At 47.7% G+C, this 18,584-nt stretch overlaps 1 protein-coding gene across 8 annotated transcripts in view; it reads right to left on the bottom strand.

Moving 5' to 3' along the window:
* Positions 1 to 18,584, bottom strand: part of chd3 (chromodomain helicase DNA binding protein 3) — a 48,364-nt gene that overhangs the window by 14,993 nt on the left and 14,787 nt on the right. For 5 of the 8 annotated variants that reach the window (XM_088628020.1, XM_088628019.1, XM_088628025.1 and 2 more), the window contains exons 16-39: positions 18,112 to 18,249; positions 17,491 to 17,612; positions 17,076 to 17,249; positions 16,329 to 16,470; positions 15,922 to 16,053; positions 15,467 to 15,584; positions 15,044 to 15,168; positions 14,190 to 14,421; positions 13,688 to 13,854; positions 11,773 to 11,950; positions 10,557 to 10,643; positions 9,979 to 10,064; positions 8,728 to 8,861; positions 7,919 to 8,063; positions 7,075 to 7,240; positions 6,534 to 6,655; positions 6,017 to 6,281; positions 5,484 to 5,570; positions 4,451 to 4,573; positions 3,837 to 3,945; positions 3,151 to 3,283; positions 2,017 to 2,212; positions 1,036 to 1,199; positions 463 to 589 (exon numbers count right to left, since the gene is read on the bottom strand). In XM_088628020.1, the coding sequence (XP_088484146.1) occupies positions 463 to 589; positions 1,036 to 1,199; positions 2,017 to 2,212; positions 3,151 to 3,283; positions 3,837 to 3,945; positions 4,451 to 4,573; positions 5,484 to 5,570; positions 6,017 to 6,281; positions 6,534 to 6,655; positions 7,075 to 7,240; positions 7,919 to 8,063; positions 8,728 to 8,861; positions 9,979 to 10,064; positions 10,557 to 10,643; positions 11,773 to 11,950; positions 13,688 to 13,854; positions 14,190 to 14,421; positions 15,044 to 15,168; positions 15,467 to 15,584; positions 15,922 to 16,053; positions 16,329 to 16,470; positions 17,076 to 17,249; positions 17,491 to 17,612; positions 18,112 to 18,249 (3,472 nt within the window). The remainder of the gene's footprint in view (positions 1 to 462; positions 590 to 1,035; positions 1,200 to 2,016; positions 2,213 to 3,150; positions 3,284 to 3,836; positions 3,946 to 4,450; positions 4,574 to 5,483; positions 5,571 to 6,016; positions 6,282 to 6,533; positions 6,656 to 7,074; positions 7,241 to 7,918; positions 8,064 to 8,727; positions 8,862 to 9,978; positions 10,065 to 10,556; positions 10,644 to 11,772; positions 11,951 to 13,687; positions 13,855 to 14,189; positions 14,422 to 15,043; positions 15,169 to 15,466; positions 15,585 to 15,921; positions 16,054 to 16,328; positions 16,471 to 17,075; positions 17,250 to 17,490; positions 17,613 to 18,111; positions 18,250 to 18,584) is intronic. The other 3 variants (XM_088628021.1, XM_088628026.1, XM_088628022.1) reach the window with 2 other exon arrangements.

Raw genomic sequence — 18,584 nt, 5'->3', positions numbered from 1 at the left:
CGCCAATGCACCACAGGAGTCTTGCATGTCTCTGTTTATTTTTTGCTTGGAAGCACCAACTATTTTCTACCTATCAATATGGAAAAGCTGACAGTTTACCAACTTGGCGTAAAGCTGCAACCCCTGCCCTGCACAGGGAGATTAAGAAAGAGAGCAGCAGTCAGTGCCATCCATTGTTGACAGGCTGCAAGCCCCACAGTGTCTTAAGCAAGAGTAGCTGCTCATCGCTCACTGACATCACTTCAAGCTTGCATGAGTCCTCTAGACTTGTGTAAAGAGCTGCTGTTGCACTGAAAGCTGAGAAGATACTGACCAGATAAAGCACAATCGACCCTGGCAGTGCTCTGAAAATCACCCGCGGTTTCCTGATCACAGTCAGCAGCTGACACTGCCTGGAACATAACCGACCTAAATGCAATGAAGAGTGTAGGGTCAGATTTTAGATGCATCTCTGCCACTGACCTGAAATGAAGGACCCAGGAGGCATCTGGCTGTAGTTCGCACCCCCCATTGGCACAGCTCCTGATGGAGCAGGGGTGAAGGGGGCCCCAAAATTTGGTGGAGTGGCATAGGGTCCTGGGGGGATGGGCTGTAGAGAGAGATGAGGGGCAGTGTCACTCAGGACTGGTCTCAGCATCACAGACTGCATGGTACAGAGGTAAGGGCACAGGGCCATCACATATCAAAAAGCACCCAGTTACTAACACAGAAACACCCCTCTGAACTCATCAGTAATCTTGCAATGAAGTGTGCAACAGGTCCTCTCTGTGCAGGAGATACAAAAGTGGAAGCAGGTCTCAATCAACCTCACTGCAAATCCAGATAGATATATACAGATCCAACAGGCATATGTATGGTAAAATACACTGATGCCACTACATGAACCGTTAAGAGAGAACCATAGCTCAGTAACTCGTTAATTTCACTGGAGCACGCGGAGGTGAATGAAGTCTGTGAAAGGCAATATAGAGATGTATGTTAGTCCCTCTATAGACAAGCGTTATTATGTGAAGATCCATGAGCGTGGATGTTTACCGGAGCAACGTGCGTCTCATTTCCCTTGCTAGCCAGTCGGCTCAGGATGCTCCTCTCGGACATCTGCAGGCGGGCAGCTATAGGGGGAATCCGGGACAGCGTGGCCGGCAGCCGAGTCACATCTGCTTTCATGTCACTGAGCAGCTCCTCCAGCTGGTTCAACACTGCAGCAGCAATACACGTTGATAACCACACTGTTGTGATCCCCACACTCAGCATCACCAACACACATGGATCTGAGCTCCACACACAGCAGTGCCGACACTCACGGATCTGAGCTCCACACACAGCATCACCAACACACACGGATCTGAGCTCCACACACAGCAGTGCCAACACACACGGATCTGAGCTCCACACACAGCAGTGCCAACACACATGGATCTGAGCTCCACACACAGCAGTGCCAAAACTCACGGATCTGAGTCCCACCAGCAGCAGCAGCAACACACACTGTCGGATCCTTACGTTACAAAGTGCAGACACGTGTGTGCTTCAGGATCACCCATGTTTACTTCGTACGTTAGTTCTCTCTACTGTATTTTACTCTACTTGACATTGAATTCCACACGGGATGAAAACAGACCCAAAGAAAAAGCATTCATTTACCTCGTGGGAATGTTTACCCATCACCTGTTTGTCGGGAATTACTATCCCTGAGAGAACTTTTCCATTTTTTAATATTTGGTCTTCTCCGGAATGGTAATACCTGTCCACGTGAACTTTGAGGTTTTGCGGGAAGGTTGGAGTGGGTGTGCTTCACCAGTGCCAAGGTGTTTCAGATGGGGAAATGTTAGAGAGACAAGAGGCCGGTCGGCCCACTGTGCTCCTTGGTTTCTAGCGGATTTCAACCAGCTGTTTTTTCCAAAAGGCCTGGGTACTGGCTTTGGCAGGGCCTGCGGGTGAACTTGTGTTTTTGCAGTGCCAGGGCGTTCTGGGCAGAACGATGGGGTAGGCAGTGAAGGCTGCGATGCTGCTCACCCTTGTGCAACACGGCATTGGCAGGCTTGTTGCCCGCCAGCGATTCTTTGGACAGGTGCTGGTGGGACTCTGCCAGGCACTCCACCTCGGCGAAGCGGGCGTTCAGCGCCATGGCTGGGTGGCTGGGGTCCTGCGTCATGTTGAGGTAGGCTGCCCGCCGTAGCTGCTCCTCGATCACCAGAGCCTGCTCCAGCAACTGAGCGGCGCCCAGGGAGAGAAGACGAGAGACAGATTCATACCGACACATCCGTTCCAACAGTGGAGCAGCAGACCACGGTAGAGATAAAGAGAGAAGGGGTTCATGTACAGACTGAGGCTGGAAGGGAACTGGGGACACAAGTGCTAGAAAAAACCCTTTCAGAGTGGGAGAGAGCGCGTGGGGAGGGGGGGGTTAATACTGACCGTGACCTGCTGAAAAATAACCCTGCAGAGGTAGCAGGAGGTGAGGGCGCCTGCCACTAGGAGTGAAGGCGAGGACAGAGAAGCAGAGCAGAGAGGACGTGTCAGACAGGATGTGAAACATGCAAGACGAGCAATAACAGGAAGACCAGGCCAAACTTATCAAGACAAAATGTTAAAAAAACACACACAAGCATCTACTTCTTCCCTTTCACACTGATCCGAAATCATTTCCCAAAGCTCTTCTCCACTTCAGTTCGCAACTCCAAACTGCACTTTTTCCCTCTATTTAAAGCCATACTTAGCAAAGAACCTTGGTTCCAAAGCACCTGTATTTAAAAGTTTTATGACGATACTCTAAGCCAGATAAATCTTTCTAGCAGATGGGTGGGGTTGTGGAGTGCGATAGGCCCAGCCATGAATGTACAGGCATTGTTTTACCAGATGGTTCACAATGACTCCCTGGATCTGTCCAACCCTGATCTGTGGTTATTACTCATTTCTCTTACACTGCCTGCTGTATAAGTCAAACTGTTTCCCTGCCCTCCAACAACTTTCTTAAGACACAGATAGGATAGAGAGTGGGACTGGACGCAGAACGCAAGTGCAGAAGAGGACACACAAATGGGCAAAAAAACCCATCAGGAACGGCTTTAGTCACCAAGGGGCTGAGAGATGCCCATTTTGCATTTTGCAAGGGTTGACTGGGGGGGGGTTACTAGTCAGTCTGCTCACCTTGAATCTCCTGGCCAGGAACTTGTTCTTCATCTCAAGAAAGTTGCCCTTGTTGGCCTCTGTCTTGAAGGGCTCGTTGATGATGGCAAACTGCGAATCATTCTGGATGTCTTGCCAGCGAGCGTAGCCATGCCTCCACACAGTCAAAGAAACACAGCTTTCAAACCAGTCTTAGATATGTTACGGGGTATAGAACTCCAAAGGGAACTACTGGGTCCTCATTATATCATGCGACTGACCACAGCAAGCAAAGGAACTGCCCCACCTGGTGGTCATATTCTCTCTGACTGAATAAATGGTAGTCACAAGCTCACAAACTATGAACTGACCACGTATCTTGCCAGCAAATATGATGAAATAACTGACAGTCATGCATGCAAGAACCGTTAACAGAATGCAATTAATTATAACCGGTTTGAACACTTCCAAGAGCTTCAGACAGTCTGATGCCTCAGGTGATATGTTGACAATTGGCACATGAGCACAGGATCAGTGGAACTGATGCCAGCACCTCTGTGATAAAACGGGAGAATACAAATTCTAACAAAGCCTTCCAACCTTAACTCAAACTAACCACACAGGTATCCCACTGGTGCCCACACTGGCATCACAGCCTCCGTGAGACCCCAGTTCACCTCCCCACCCCAGCATCCCCCCAGCTTCCACGGCGATGGCTCCAAGGATACAGCACGATGCCCGCCAGCAGCCAGTAGTCGTGACGCCGGTGCCAGATCTCGTTCATCTTCCCCGAGGAGATGGCCGCCCGCTCCTCGTTCTGCCACAGCGTGTGCAGCTCTGCGGGGGCGTGGGGAGAGACACGCGTGCGGTGAGGACGGGGAGCCACGCGCCCGTGCAGAAGTAAACAAGTGCGCGTGGGTGCGGAGAGAAGGGATAACAAGACTCCAGATATTTTCAGAGCACAAACACATTATCCAGGGAAAACTCTGTTGTGTACATTTTTGACCCCCACATTACAGAGCAGGATGAAGCAGCCCTACATAAAGTCCAGGGAAGACCAACAGGATCCATCCTCCAGTGTAAAGAGATGAGCAATGAGGAAAGACTGAAGGACCTAATCTTGCTAAAATTCATTTCTAAATTTCAATAACGTATCTTTTATGGACAGGGTAAAAGATCGGAATTGTGTTAAGTCTTGAAAACAGAAGGCCGTGAGAAAAACATTTATACAACTATTATAATTCTTGAAAGGTTATGGACAAAGTCTATCCAAAGGAAAGAAAATAAGACAAATGGCCTCCTCATTTGCAACCAATCCCTCTTAGTTCTTATTTTACAACACCTGTGAATCCGCCATCAGCGATGTTGAACATGAACCGCGGGCGCTCAGTCCTCCCGTTGCCCTTGACCTCCTCTTTCGGCCCCCTCAACTCTTTCCCAGGATCCTTTTCAGATTTCACTTCCTCTGCAAAAAGAAGAATGGGGGGGGGGGTCAGAGGTCAGCTGGAGGCAGCATGGACACAGGCCTCTGTGATGCCACAGGATGTGCAAGATGGTTCTAATATTATAACATCAAAACCCAACAACGTATGGGCATTTAGTTTGTATTATGTAATTCTTGTACTGTAGGAACATGTAAAGATTTATTCCATGCTGAAAGGTAAATAGACAACGTTTTGGTTGTAGAACCTTCTCCAGGTCCTAGGGAGGATGCACACAACAACCTCCTCCATCATTCCCTTGAGAAATCCAGTCACTGAGCTTTCCGCTGAATTTCTCTTCTCTCAAGAAATAATTTATATATTACCAATATTCTATGTAACTACTGTCGTTATAATTTTAATTATTCGCCAAGTTAAAGTATTTTATTTTTAAGTGAAGCATGTATAAGTTCACTAGTAATTCTGCAGAATGATTTCTTATCTGCACAGTCAGTCAGACTGTGTTACATCCGTCCTAGTCTTCACACAATTACCCTTTACTGGTCTGATCCTTCAGCTGAAAAGAAGGAAGCACTGTTGTCTGAACCTGTAGTACCTTGAATTAAGTATGTTGGGTTAAGCTTTTAAACTTTCAATGGCCTCCAAAAGAACAAAACTAAATATAAGTAAATCGAGATAATAATGACATCTTTTAAACTGGACTGAAAACCATCAAGTCTCTCAGAAGCTCAGACTGAAATCAGACACCTTCTCCTTTTTTCCCCCCGATACAGTTTGGTTTACTGAAACCAAACCTGTTGATCTTGCAAGGCCTTACAGCTGTTTTCTTTATGTAGAGCAAAAGTAGTCCACATGTATGGGAGTCATCACACGCGTGCATTAATGGCAGACTACACAGATGGATCTACAAAGCCCAGCGGTCAGTCAGGTCACCTTTCTTGACCTCAGAGGGCTGCGTCTCTGGCTTCTCCTTGGACTCTGCGTCTTCTGCTGCCGCTGGCTCCTCGGACTTCTCTTCATCTACACAAGAGATTAGGAAAACTTCAGATGGATGTGTGAGGAACCCCCTCTAAGAAGCACATTTAAGACCAAGAGCAGGAGACATTTTTCACATTTTCCTCCGAAAGAGGATTCTTAGCCATGCTGTCAAAGTTGACACCCTCCCTGGTAAGAATGAGATCTTCAGCTACTAGAAATCAGACAGGGTACATGGACCAAAGGGCCTCCTCTCTTTGTGTCTTGCTTATATTCATTTTTAGAAATGCTATCCTAGCCCAGGTACATTGGAGCTCAAAGCTTGAGCTGCTTTTACACCTTCACTAGTCTTTTTCTGCACAGGCCAAAGGGAGGCTGTGCTCAGATTTGTTTTTGACAAACAGATGCAGTAAACACTACAAGGAAAATGATGAAACCAGGCATCATGAATATTCAAGCAATCCCTACGTTTCAAGAGACCAGAAACCTACTGGTCCACAACACGTTACTGCCAGTGTCTGTGGCAGGACCTTGTTTCTCCTCCCTGAGGGGTGAGGGCGCTGTGGCAGGAGCTGGTGAGGCAGTGTCCCCAGAGCTCTCTTGCTCCCCGCTCTCCTCAGCTTTCTTCTCCTCCGACGGCTGCGTCGGCAGCTGGAGTGTGTCTTTTGGCCCCTCTCCTGGCCTGCGCCCTTCTTCACCGTCAACTTTCTCACTTGGGGGCAGGGCCTGGCAGTTTTCTTGGGCAGAGGCTGGAGGCTGCAGGAAAACCACACCACTGATTAGATAACTCTCCAGTCAATCGTGCTCCAGCAGGGCCAAACACCCCCTCCAATCTAATACCACTCTAGGTTTACACATGCACCCCAAACTCCTAACAAGCATGCACAACTCCCAGAATCCCACTCTAGTAGGCACATCCCTCTATATCTCACACCAGTAGGTGCAGCTCACCAAATCTCACCATAACACGGACCCAAATCCCTAATCCCACATGAACAAATGCCCCACCTCTACAGAGTCTACATGTTCACTGCACTGCATCTCCTTCCCTGGTTCCGTCTGACCTTCTCCCTCCTCCTTCTCTCCCTCTTTCCCATTCTTTTCCGGTTTCTCAGCAGGAGCAGGGGTGGCTGCCAGAAAAAGGAAATTATGAAGGCTCTCTCTTCCTGCAACCCAATCAACGGTGCGTTATTACAATCCATGACTCCCAGTTTAAAAATGATCCTTTGAGATGCCATTTATGCATCCAGAGTTAACAGAAACTTTGCACAAACAGGTGTTTCTTGTTGGGAGGTGCTTGCGGTACTGATATGCAATGTTATCAATGTGGGGACAAATTCTGAAAATGCTGTTCATGCCACTTCAAAGTTGTTGATTCCTGACAAACAGATGATGTGCGGACGTACCCACAATGTGAAGCACAGCAGCTTCTTTTAAATCCACAAGTGATGAAAGCTGGTTTCGGGTCTCTGCTTTGATTCTGTGAAGTTTCGTTGTGGTGGAGTATAAAATACTGAATAAAACAGCCTGAGCCAATGAGCTTCAATACCTGGCTTGGAGGTGCAGGGTGTGTTCGTGCAGCTGGGCTCGGGCGTGGTGGTGGCTGTCTTGATAGCTGGAGAGGAGGCACGGGATGATTTCTTCGAGTCAGCGTTGACCTCCGGCTTCAGCTCCGGCATGCTCCACTTCCCGTTGATGTGCTCGAATTCCTGCACCTGGAAGAGGGAATCGCCGAGACACTGGAGACATCGGTTTCCCAATACCCCAGTCTGTGCTAATACTCCAATCTTGAATGATACTGTTTAAATAAAAACACCACTAATAAAACACACCATAATTATACACAAATTATACACAAAACACTTAAGCCTCTAATTATACTTCAGTCTCTAACTGTACTCCAGGGAAGATGCCCTAATCTTGCAGAGACCGTCTTCTTTTTCATACCAACCCAGTTAGAACTGCCAGTTACTTCCCTCTAGCCAGGAATGTCTCAAATACAGTCAACTCACAATTTATCCGGGGGAGGTTAGGGATTTTGAGTAGGGTGTAAAGCCAAATTCTCACAGAGTCAGATTTTACCCTATAACCCTTCAATAAAACCCTATTCACCTCTTACAGTAGTATATATGATATTCAATATACATATATAAAAACAGTACATAAAAGTAAATTTGATGACTGTAAAGGCTCCCTAACTAGCTTTCGTTGGCATGTATGATGATTTTTTCAGAAAACAAAGCGTTTTTTCCCCAGTATTTGTATTTTCTGGAGCCGACTGTGCACAGCTGCGACTGCGGAAGCTGCGAGTCGACCGTACTCCTATACGTATAAAACCCATGTAGTGTGGGGGCCTGTGCCTGGCGTCCCTCCCAGCCCAGTGCACCTCTCACCTTCTTCTTCACCAGGGACATGACCCCGATGCGGGTGAGGACAGGCTGGCGGCACAGCCCCTCCCTGGGCACCCCGTCCGCAAACGTCTCCGAGCCGTCGGCCACCGGCTCACACAAGTGCCGCATGAACAGAGAAACGTAGGCCCTGAGAGGAGACGGGGGGAGAGGATTTACTCTCCCAGTGGCAGAGGCAGGTAAGATCTTTAAAAGACGGTTTATTGTCTGTCAAACATTTGGGTGATTTTACTCGGAAGTCAAGGATAGATATATACTAGGAATTCTTTTAGCTGCCAGTAAGAAAACAGTTTACTAAGAAACCCCCAGCATCTTAACAATGGATCAATGCTGCACAGGAGATTTACACAATGGAAAAGATCACCTTTCCTATAAGCCTACAGGCAGATAGGTTTAACAAATACTGGCAAGCTGGACTGGGTTTGTGGCCCTATTGAGACCTGATTTTGTTCTGCGAAGGAGGATGAAGTAATCTGTGTGTGGATCTGCTGGTGGTTTGTCGCGGTTTTGCTGAACCTATTTCCATATGCATCTGCCCCTGTATGCTGGCAAATTGTAAATAGTGAATTCTATAAAAATCCTAATTAGAAAATGAAAGATGAAAGCAGCACAGCATTTTATTTTGCACATGTTCCATCTGTAAATCCTTTCATTGTGAAATGAAAAAGTTAAACACAGAAATACTGTCTACGCCACAGCGTGTGGGTCCTGTGCTCCTTCAGTAAAAGGAGCTGAGGTTTGGACTGAGGGTGTGTGTGTATATGGGGGGGGGGCTTGGCGAGCCGTGGGCTTACTTGAACTCCTTCTCGCTCTTGCCCCGCAGGTCCCGGACCAACCACTGGCAGGAGAAGGCGTCCTGGGACGGCATCCCCCAGCGCATCACCGCGTTCAGGAAGGCCTTGCGCTGCCGGGTGTTGAACCCCAGAACCTGGGACGGACGGACACACACGCTGACACGCGGGGCATCACAACGAGACAACGTGCAAGTCAGAGGGGCTCAGGCAAGGCCGGGCCGCAAACCACGGGTGAAATGAGAACGTGGGTGTAAATCAACTGCAGGCCACCCTGAATGCGCAAACGTCAACAATATCCCCATGCCAATGCCAATTTTCAGCTAAAGCGCTCCTCTCCCCTTACCATTTTAAATTAAAAACCGAACTAAAATGACATTAATGACATCAAAACAATGTTTTGGCATGTTCTCGGTCTCTCGAAGTCACAACTGCAGTGACAATTGGCGTGATTGTGCCTGCTCGGGAAATGACAGAAACAATGGGACAGTTCTGGGAGGTGCTCTTATCCAAGGTAACAGGAGAGCAAAGCTCCCGAATTCTTCTGTGACCAAGAATGCCTAGAGGCCCAGGCACAGTGCCGTCTGGGTGCTGTCTGCACAGCAGGGATGCAATTTTGATTACAACATTGTAACCCCGCAAGACCAGTGTCGGCAATGTTCAGGAAGAGGTAGTCCTTGAAGATCACCAGAATTCTCAGACATGTCTTGCAAGTGGTAGATCTTTGGGTTGTGTCAAAATGTCTCTATGCTCATACCACTGGCTGCCCCATCTGAAGTACACAGGGCCATCAGATTTGCCTTCAGAGTTCACGGTCGCCCCGTCTCCCCGGAGATCTGGGTGATCATGGTCTGTGAGATGTGTCCTGTGGGCACGTGATGAGGGTGGTGCCACACACTGGAGGCCCCCCTGCGAGATCAAGCTAACCACAGCATTTACCTGTCCGTGTGGGTGAGGGAGAGGGGTGTGACCTCTGGACCCCGCTCCAGGAAACAACACGGCCGCCCAGATGTGATCAGGGGAGGTGGGGGCAACACTCACTTGAGTAAGGCTCTCATCACCTGGCCTGATGAGTACAGCTGCCTGTAGCAGCTGCCTCCACTTCCCATTTCAAGGGACTTTTAGTCTGCACCTGAACTGACACTCTACCGTCATTTCATCAGTGGAATATATGACATTACTGGAGCAATGTTACCCTTTTCTTTTCATCCTAAACTTACACCATGGGCAGAAAAGAAGCAGGGGAACTCGTACCTCGATGTTGCCCCCAACTCTGGCCAGGAGGGGGGGCAGTGGCTTGTCCTTCTCGTTTCTCAACTGGCGCCGTGACTGTCTGCGACCTTTGACCCAGCACAGAATCCGAGAAACAAAACAAAATGATAGTCCAGTCCAGATCAACAAGCAAGTCTCGTTGCAGACACTTATCATTCATGTTCAGTACGCTGACATAGCCCAGTAACAAGGCTCTGGACTCTTACAATCCCTGTGGAGTCCAGTACTCTGACACAGCCCAGTCACAGGGCTCTAGACTCTCACAGTCCCTGTGGAGTCCAGCACACTGACACAGCCCAGTCACAGGGCTCTAGACTCTCACAGTCCCTGTGGAGTCCAGTACACTGACACAGCCCAGTCACAGGGCTCTAGACTCTTACAGTCCCTGAGGACTTCAGTACACTGGCATGGCCCAGTCACAGGGCTCTAGAGTGTTACACTCCATGTGAAGATAATTGATACAACCCAGCAAGCAAAATCAATAACAGAATTTCTAAATTAACCAAGTTTTGTTAAAAAGCAGTGCATTTTTACACAGGAAACCACTGGTCTTGTTTTACCTTCAGGCCGCTCATCAAAGTCCTCATCTTCCTCCTCGGAGCCCACGGAGTACTCGGACTGGTTATCTGAAACATCATCATGCCAGTCTGAAACAGCACATATTGCAGGGTCAATAGGCTAGGCCCATTGGCTACACTAACCTAAAGTCTAGGCTACATGAATACAAGAAAAGCAGTAAGGAGGTTATCAATTGTCCAAAATTTGATATAGTCATGCCTTCAAAGCATTCTGTGCCTTCTGGCTTCTGTTCCAGTAACATCTTAATTGAATTAAATCCTTAAACAAACTAATAAGCATTTTTGCCGAATATACAGATAAAGCCCAATGGCATGAATTCAGAATGAGTCTTTAGTGATATATTGACTTTATCTCCTACTGAGATTCTTAGGGATGAATATCAGGCCACATGGATGAGGAAGTTGGAAAATAAAACAAATGCTTGCTATATTAAAAGAGGGATGTGTGCAAGACAAATACCAGGAAGGATCTACAGGCTCATACGTATGCCAAGAGGACTTGTAATTTGTAGGAATTAATTATTGTCCTCCTCCTGTTATGAACTCAGTTGAATACGAGTCTGGAATTGTTTTGAGCTCTTAAAGATTACATTAAATATTTTCTAGGTGATTTGAAATGGCCAACTGTTACAGGTCTGAAAAAAAAAATTAAAGGTTTTAAATGAAGAACTAATAAGTTGAGAAGTTCTAATTAAATAATTCGCTGAAATCAGGAGTTCCACTGGAATAACTTGTATAACCAACAGACCAGTTTTTCCATTCTCAAACATGCCAAGGAGTTTTAAAAATAACAAGCCCTTAGAGCACTACTTATTCTACCTGCTACTTAGAATCATAATTTTGCATTTCGATGCCAAACCACCGTCAAATATTCTTTCCTCATTTTGCAATAGTGAACTTTATTTTTTGTTTTCATTCCTACATTTGGCAAGCAGCTTTACAGCTCAGGACTCAATGAGCTTTCTTTCTTTAATTCTAATGGGGGAATGCCTCATTTAAAGGCACACTGACATCCCTGCTTTCACAGTCAGTGTGACTGTGTGCGACAGTGTGAATCAGGAAAAGTGTCAGTGAGTGCAGATGGAGGAGTGTAACAGACTGTGTGTGTCAGAAGGATTGCGTGTTGTGACTGCATACACCAGTGTGTGAATCGGTAGGATTGTATACATGGGACAATGCATCAGTAGGAGTGCCATACCTTGGTCCTCCTGTGCTGCATCATTATAGTTAACCTGCTTGCGGACTCTCTTGCCCTTTCCCAGGTTCCTGGCCAGGTCTTCCTGCTGCTGCTCATAATGATGACGCAGCAGTTTCTCCCAGTAATCAGGGTCCACATTCTCTTCCTGCTTGATGATCTCCCTCTCGATCTCCTCAATCTGCGAGCATACACACAGACACACAAGGCAATCTAGATAACCAGCATCATCCCATGCGGTGAACAAAGGGCGTTCCAGTGTCATTTCTCACAACTTTTGATTTATGGCTATATTTCCAGGCAACAGAGAGGCCAAGTGAAAATCTCAGTGTATCTCCGATTTATGGAACTCTGCACTGCAAGCCTGAAAGTCATGAAGCGGAACTTTAAAGTATTTGGGTGTGAAAATTTATAATACATTGTGCTTTGGGTCCTGTGCTTCAGCTAAGTACCAGAAAAAACAGAGCAGCGCTTATATTTCATGAGGAAATTGAACTCTTTAAATGTTGTCCAGACTTTACCGTTTTACAACAGTGTGGTCCAGAGTATTCTCCTCTTTCGCCTGATAAGTGTTTATGGCAAGATGCAAATCAGAGATTGGGATAAACTGGAGAAAGCTGTTAGATAAGCTTGTTAGACAAGCTAGTAGAATTATTGGCAATAACCAAAGTACTGTCTTAGAACTCTATAAAAATCTTATGAAGGAAAAGACAAAACAAATAATATGAGATAAATGTCACCCCCTTTATAGCAGGTTGTGTAGATATGGCAGAAGGTAGAGCAGCTGTCTTTTGCAACATGAGATAAACACCAGCACATGTGGAAGCTCATTTATTCCTGCAGCCATCATATTGTATAATAACACTGTCAAATTATAACTCCTGTTGTATCTGCAATCCCATAATAGTTCGAATGCATTGAATCAATGTTGTTTTGGTATGATTTGTCTTTCAAAATGTCACGTTTGTTTTTATTGTAGTTTTCTTTTTATTGATGAAGGTTGTGAAGCAATACTGCCAAATGAATTTCCCAAGTTTGAGATAGTAAAGGTCTTCTAATCTAATCTTGACAAAACCAGACCACGGGTAGATGCTGGAGTTTCTCAACTGGTAGGGGACCAGACGCTCAGCTCGAGTCGGGGCTGCTCACTGGCTCACTGTGGCTGGGATTCCCCAAGCTGGGGCACCTCGGCCAGTTGTGTGCTGCAGGGCCTGGAGTCAGAAATTGTGTCCGGAGTGCGCTGTGCATCAGCTCTTCTAGTTGATGACAACTCTCCTACACGGACTGGTGCAGCTCACAGGGTGTGTAAGAACATGGTGGATTTGATTTGGCACGTACCTGGGCCACAGTAAGCCCAGGCAACTGGCAATTCCCAAGGCAAAAATCAGAGAGGGGGTGCAAAAAGACAAACAAATGTGTGACAGAACTCGGGGCTAGGTCATAGGGGGAATGTAGTTTTGGGAGAGTTTTGAGAAGCCAGTCGAACCCAGCCTGCCGAAGTCTGCAGTTTCCTCTGCCCCATTCCAAACTACATTTTCAGGTAGCAAAAGGGAGCACTGATTAGCTGGATTCCTGCGTGATGAGGCAGCTCTGGCTCTGGCTGATTAGCCCGCCTCTCATGGTATATGTGGCAAGCACAAGCTTTTGTAAGGAAAACTTGAATAACTGAAGCATCAGGTTTAGGTTGGTTTTTTTGTGCTACTAAAGGAAACCTACAGAACAAAAAGGCTTAAGAGCTGAAAGAAAGGTAGGGGCTCCAAAGGTGGAGCCAGGTTTGGCTGCTGCTAACCGTGTTAGAATCAAGAAGTTGGACACATGGTTTAGGTCTAAATAGTAACAAATTCATAAGGAGGAAGGACTTGCGAGACTAGATCAGAAGACACAGCGGAGTGACATGTGGGCCTGCTAACGCCCTCACCTTGTCCTCCTCGCGCACCATGTACTGAGCCACCTTGAAGGAGCTCAGGTACTCGTTCATGTTCTGCATGTCCGTGTCGTCCGTGGCGTCCTGGCTGCGGTCCAGCAGTCGCTCGATGGCGGTGCTGTCGTAGTGAATCACGCTGCTGTCCTCTTCCTTGTTCTCCCCTGTGGAAGAAAAAGGTTACAACTGCAGGGAGAAACGAGGCCATCCGGTTTCCACAGCCCTACAGACACCTCAAGTTGCAAGCCCCATGAAGATTCTATTCCCCAATTTACAAGCAGAAAGACAGATCTGTCAGTACAATGTTACATCACTGGACCACTTGAATCAAGAACCCACTTCCAAGGCTGTCATGGTTTGCAAATCTGAAAGACATTTTATCACAATTTCCTTTAATTACTATTTGTGCTTTTTGGGAAGTCACTGATTTGATCATTGATATTAATTTTCATGAACACGCAGCCCACCGGGGTCCCCAAGCAGCTCACCCCACCCTTACCCTCGTTGTCGTCCTTGAAGAGCTCCTCGGTGCCGAACTTCAGGATGTCGTCCAGCTCCTGCTTGGTCATGGAACCGGCCTTGGAGCCCAGGCCGGGTCGCACCACCAGGTGGGTCAGCATCATCTTGCGCTTGGCCACCTGGGTGATCCGCTCTTCCACCGAAGCGCGCGTCACGAAGCGGTAGATCATGACCTTGTTGGCCTGGCCGATGCGGTGAGCCCGGCTGAACGCCTGGAAGACGACACACACGGGAATCGCCAGGGAGAAATCGGAGCAGTTTTTCTGTGCCACTCTGTTAAATCTGCAGGTGTAGCGGAGCTGGTTCGGATACGGTGACGTCATCGCCCTCCCTGCGCATAGCAGGGACCTCAGCTGCCTGGGCTGGGGGGGGGGGTCTCCTTTAGCTCATGCAACTGGTTCCCTGTTGCGTTACGCCTGAGACCCGGGTTCGCGCCCCAGGCGTTGCGAGACGAAATGGGTGGCGGAGGGCACGAGCCCGCACGGAACCACAACAGTCACACAGGGCAATCCAACAGTTGGGACTGTGTTTCTGTGTCCGCGTTTTAAACCGAGCTGTTTTTCTTTCTGTTCATTCTCTCCAGAAATAAACAACAGCGGGACACTTTCGATCACCGTGCAATACCACACGTCTATAACTGACATATCATAACAGAGTGATTTACATCAGAGCTGGCTTATAAAGATAGAGTCTGCCCTGCTGACACCTGAAGAGTGCCGACACACAGTCCTGTCAGCCCTGAAGACAGCAGGTGGCTGGGCGATCGGCTTCTGCTGACAGAGATGACAGGAGTGACACTCGGGGCGCCCTCGCCACGTTAAGGAGGTAGCTAACCTGAATGTCGTTGTGGGGGTTCCAGTCCGAGTCGAAGATGACGACGGTGTCGGCCGTGGCCAGGTTGATGCCCAGGCCCCCCGCCCGTGTTGAGAGCAGGAAACAGAACTGGCACGCTCCCGGGGCTGAGGGGGTGGAACAGGGATGGAGAGGGTGCGAGGTTAGCAAAGCATCCAGAGAACAAGCAGCAAAAGATCAAGGAAAAAAACGTCAAACACCTAAAACTTTCATGTTATCTTTCCAGTGTTTTTTTTTAAACTAATAAATAGATTGTTAGAGAAAAAAAAAACATTTTTACTTAATTGACTTACACAAGCATCTGAAAAGATTTACGCAACAAGTTTCAAAACAAAAACAAAACAAAACAAAACAAAAGAGGAGGGCTAGGAAGGGGAGAGGGGAGAGGGGAGAGGGGTGTCCTACCATTGAAGCGGTCAATGGCCTCCTGTCGCAGTGCCCCTGTGATCCCCCCGTCGATACGCTCATACTTGTACCCCTCGAAATCCAGGAAATCTTCCAGCAAGTCCAGCATTTTGGTCATCTGAGGTCGAGAGACGGCGTGATGCAAGAGTTACAAGAGGAACTTCAGTTACCCACAGCTCCCGCTAAATCCCAGTCGTGGGGAAGGCAGAGTGCAGCCATGGTAAGGGAAGAATGGTTGTACCAAGTGAAACCCAAGAGAACAACAGAGGGGGTAAAGGACACCAGAGAATGATCCAGGCTGTAGAAATCCATGGCAAAGCAAATTTATAAGCAATGAAACACCATGGGGAAAAAAAACACGACTGCGGTGAATTTCACTCGGAGCTCTCCAGGGTTTGACTCCGGCCTGGTACACAGGAGCTGGAGCCCGGAGATGCGTGGCTGCCCGCCTGTACCTGGGAGAAGATGAGGACTCGGTGGCCCTGCTCCTTCAGCTTCCTCAGCATCTTCTGCAGCAGCAGCAGCTTGCCTGAGGCCTTTGCCAGAGCCATGCCCTCGTAGGCCCCACTGGGCGTCTTCGGCGCCTCCTGGATGACAACACAGACATGCGCTTCACGCAAGGCAAGCCAACAGCGAGCTCTTTATAGGCGGAGCTCAGGGCTGTCTCTTGACCGTTTTTCAAGTGTGCTAAATCAACCGTGCTCTCATCTTTACTTTTTGAAAAGTAAATGTTTCAGAAATAATTCCAACCCACACATGCACAAATGTGGTCATGCTTTCTGGTTCAGGATGGGGGGTGTTGACTACGGGGAGGGAAGTTTGCAGACTAAGCAAAGGGAATCACTGCCGGCAGGGTGCTCACCATGGATGCCACAGGGAAAAGGTAGGGGTGATTGCAGCACTTCTTCAGGTCCATCATGATGTTCAGTAGCGACACCTGGTTGCCCCCTCCTTTCGAGTTCAGGGCCTCAAAATTCCGCGTCAGGATATACTTGTAGTATTTCCTGCAGCACACAGAGAGTAGAGAGATCGCATCCCCGGTGTGAGACGGAGGGTCGGGCTCCGGAGCCTGGAGATTCTCCAGCATGAAACCAGCTAAGTGAGACCAGAGTGCGATGCTTCATACTGGCACATTCGCGGTTTGCAAGACTGCAGCAGAGAGTTTTCCCCAGAACTGCTTCCTGGGGACTTCTGCAGCTGCTGACTTCTTATTCCTACAGAGCTTCCACAGCTCCACAGATAACCCCAACCCCAACTCCACAAAAAGAGAGCTCAGTCTCTCACGTGTGCTTTGTTAGCTGGCCACAGATTAGCTCTGGCTTCTGTCACTTGACAACTTCACTGAAATCATGTGCTTGGATTGTCCTTTTTATATTGTTTCTAGCTCTGCAACAGCCGATTTTAAAAGGTATCTATAAAATATCTGAGTCAGCTTGGAGGTGGCCACCGTGTGAATAAAGAGCTGGAAACAAAACTAGTTCAAATAAGGTTTAAATTAATCTCGGTCTAAATGAAAGCTAAATGACGGAGAGCTTGCAGGATGAGGACTGGGAAAACCCAGCACTAATACCAGACTGTTGTTCTTCAAATCCCCTCTCCCAAGTCTTACTTCTGCATGGGACTGAGCTCCACCCGGACAATCAGCTCAGTTTTAGCTGGCATGTTCTTGAAGACGTCGGCCTTCAGCCTTCTCAGCATGTGGGGACCCAAGAGGTCATGGAGCTTCTTAATCTGGTCCTCCTTTGAGATATCAGCAAACTCCTCCAGAAAGCCCTCCAGATTACTGTAAAGAGAAGGAATGTTTCAGGCATTTAGTCTTACACTGCAAAGTGCTTAGCCTGTGCTGTTGTGCACAACTTGTGTTGTGTACTGTGATATAAATCTCTGAATTGGGCTGGGCTGTGGTGTGAGGCTCTCTAATGCACCGAGACATAGTGTAATAATATAACGTGACCCCAGATTCTCCCCTGTGCCGTGGAATTGCAGTGGTGCTTAGGTCAGTAGAGTAGGAGGGGAGCCCGTACTTGAAGCGATCAGGAGTGAGAAAATTGAGCAGGTGGAAGAGCTCCTCCAGGTTGTTCTGCAGTGGCGTGCCGGTCAGGAGAAGCTTGTGGTCAATCTTGTAGTCATTCAGCCTCCTGAAGAACTGTTGCAGAGAGAGAAGCACCATCAGAGGCGCAATGCGTGTTCAGATGGACAAAAAGCTCCAAAGCTTAACAGTGACTAAAATAATTTTGGATACTTTTACCAGACTTAATCCCTCTAGGTTAAGACGGTACACTGCTGTTCAAGGCTGCAGATAAGCCACATCAAACTCAAATTTAGCTAGACCTTTGGATTCCTGAAACCTTACATATGTCATGTTTAAGAAGTGGGAAGAATCCAGATCAAATGGGGAAAAACACAGTAAATAACAGGAATGCCTGGAATTATACCCACCATAACACTGGGCCACCCATGGGGGCCACCAATGCAGATTACCAACTGTGTAGAACACCTCTACACAAGCAGACTGATTAGCTACTGAGCAGACAAATTAGCAGGATGAGCCAAGGAGAGCTCCTCTATTCTGTAATAGTTCTTGTCATTTAGAGGGCCTCACAGAGCCAGGGGATATTTAACAGCTGCACAACAGACAGACCTACCTTGGACTGGTTGTTCTTGAGCCTGTGGGCCTCATCTACAACCAGACAGGCCCAGTCAATAGACTTCAGCGCCGTCTGGTCGATGGTGATCAGCTCATAGGAAGTCAGCAGCACGTGGAACTTGACTGGTGCCTCCCTCTGGCCAGGCAAGGAGCAGCGGGGGCAGGGGATATTAAAAAACAAGCACAAGTTGAGAGTGAGTCTATTCATAAAGGCGCATCTAATGCTGCGGCCAACTGTTCAATAACCTGGAATCATATGCAGGCATCGATAATCAATACGTTGGCAAGAAAGATACACGTTCTTGCTTTTAATGTCAAAGAAATGTCTACACTTTCATCTGCTGCTAAAAACAAACGGTAAAAGGGAAACAGTGAAACATTGATACCAAAAATTTCAAGAACTTAAAGAAATCTGGCATTGTACCCCATTTCAAGATCAGTTCAATTGCAATGGAGAGGATTTGTTTCTAT

The sequence above is a fragment of the Lepisosteus platostomus genome, chromosome 4, assembly GCF_059453375.1.
Source record: "Lepisosteus platostomus isolate fLepPlt1 chromosome 4, fLepPlt1.hap1, whole genome shotgun sequence".
In the NCBI taxonomy this organism is placed as follows: Eukaryota; Metazoa; Chordata; class Actinopteri; order Semionotiformes; family Lepisosteidae; genus Lepisosteus; species Lepisosteus platostomus.
The sequence above is the reverse complement of the archived record's forward strand: the minus strand, read 5'-3'. Positions and strand labels throughout refer to the sequence as shown.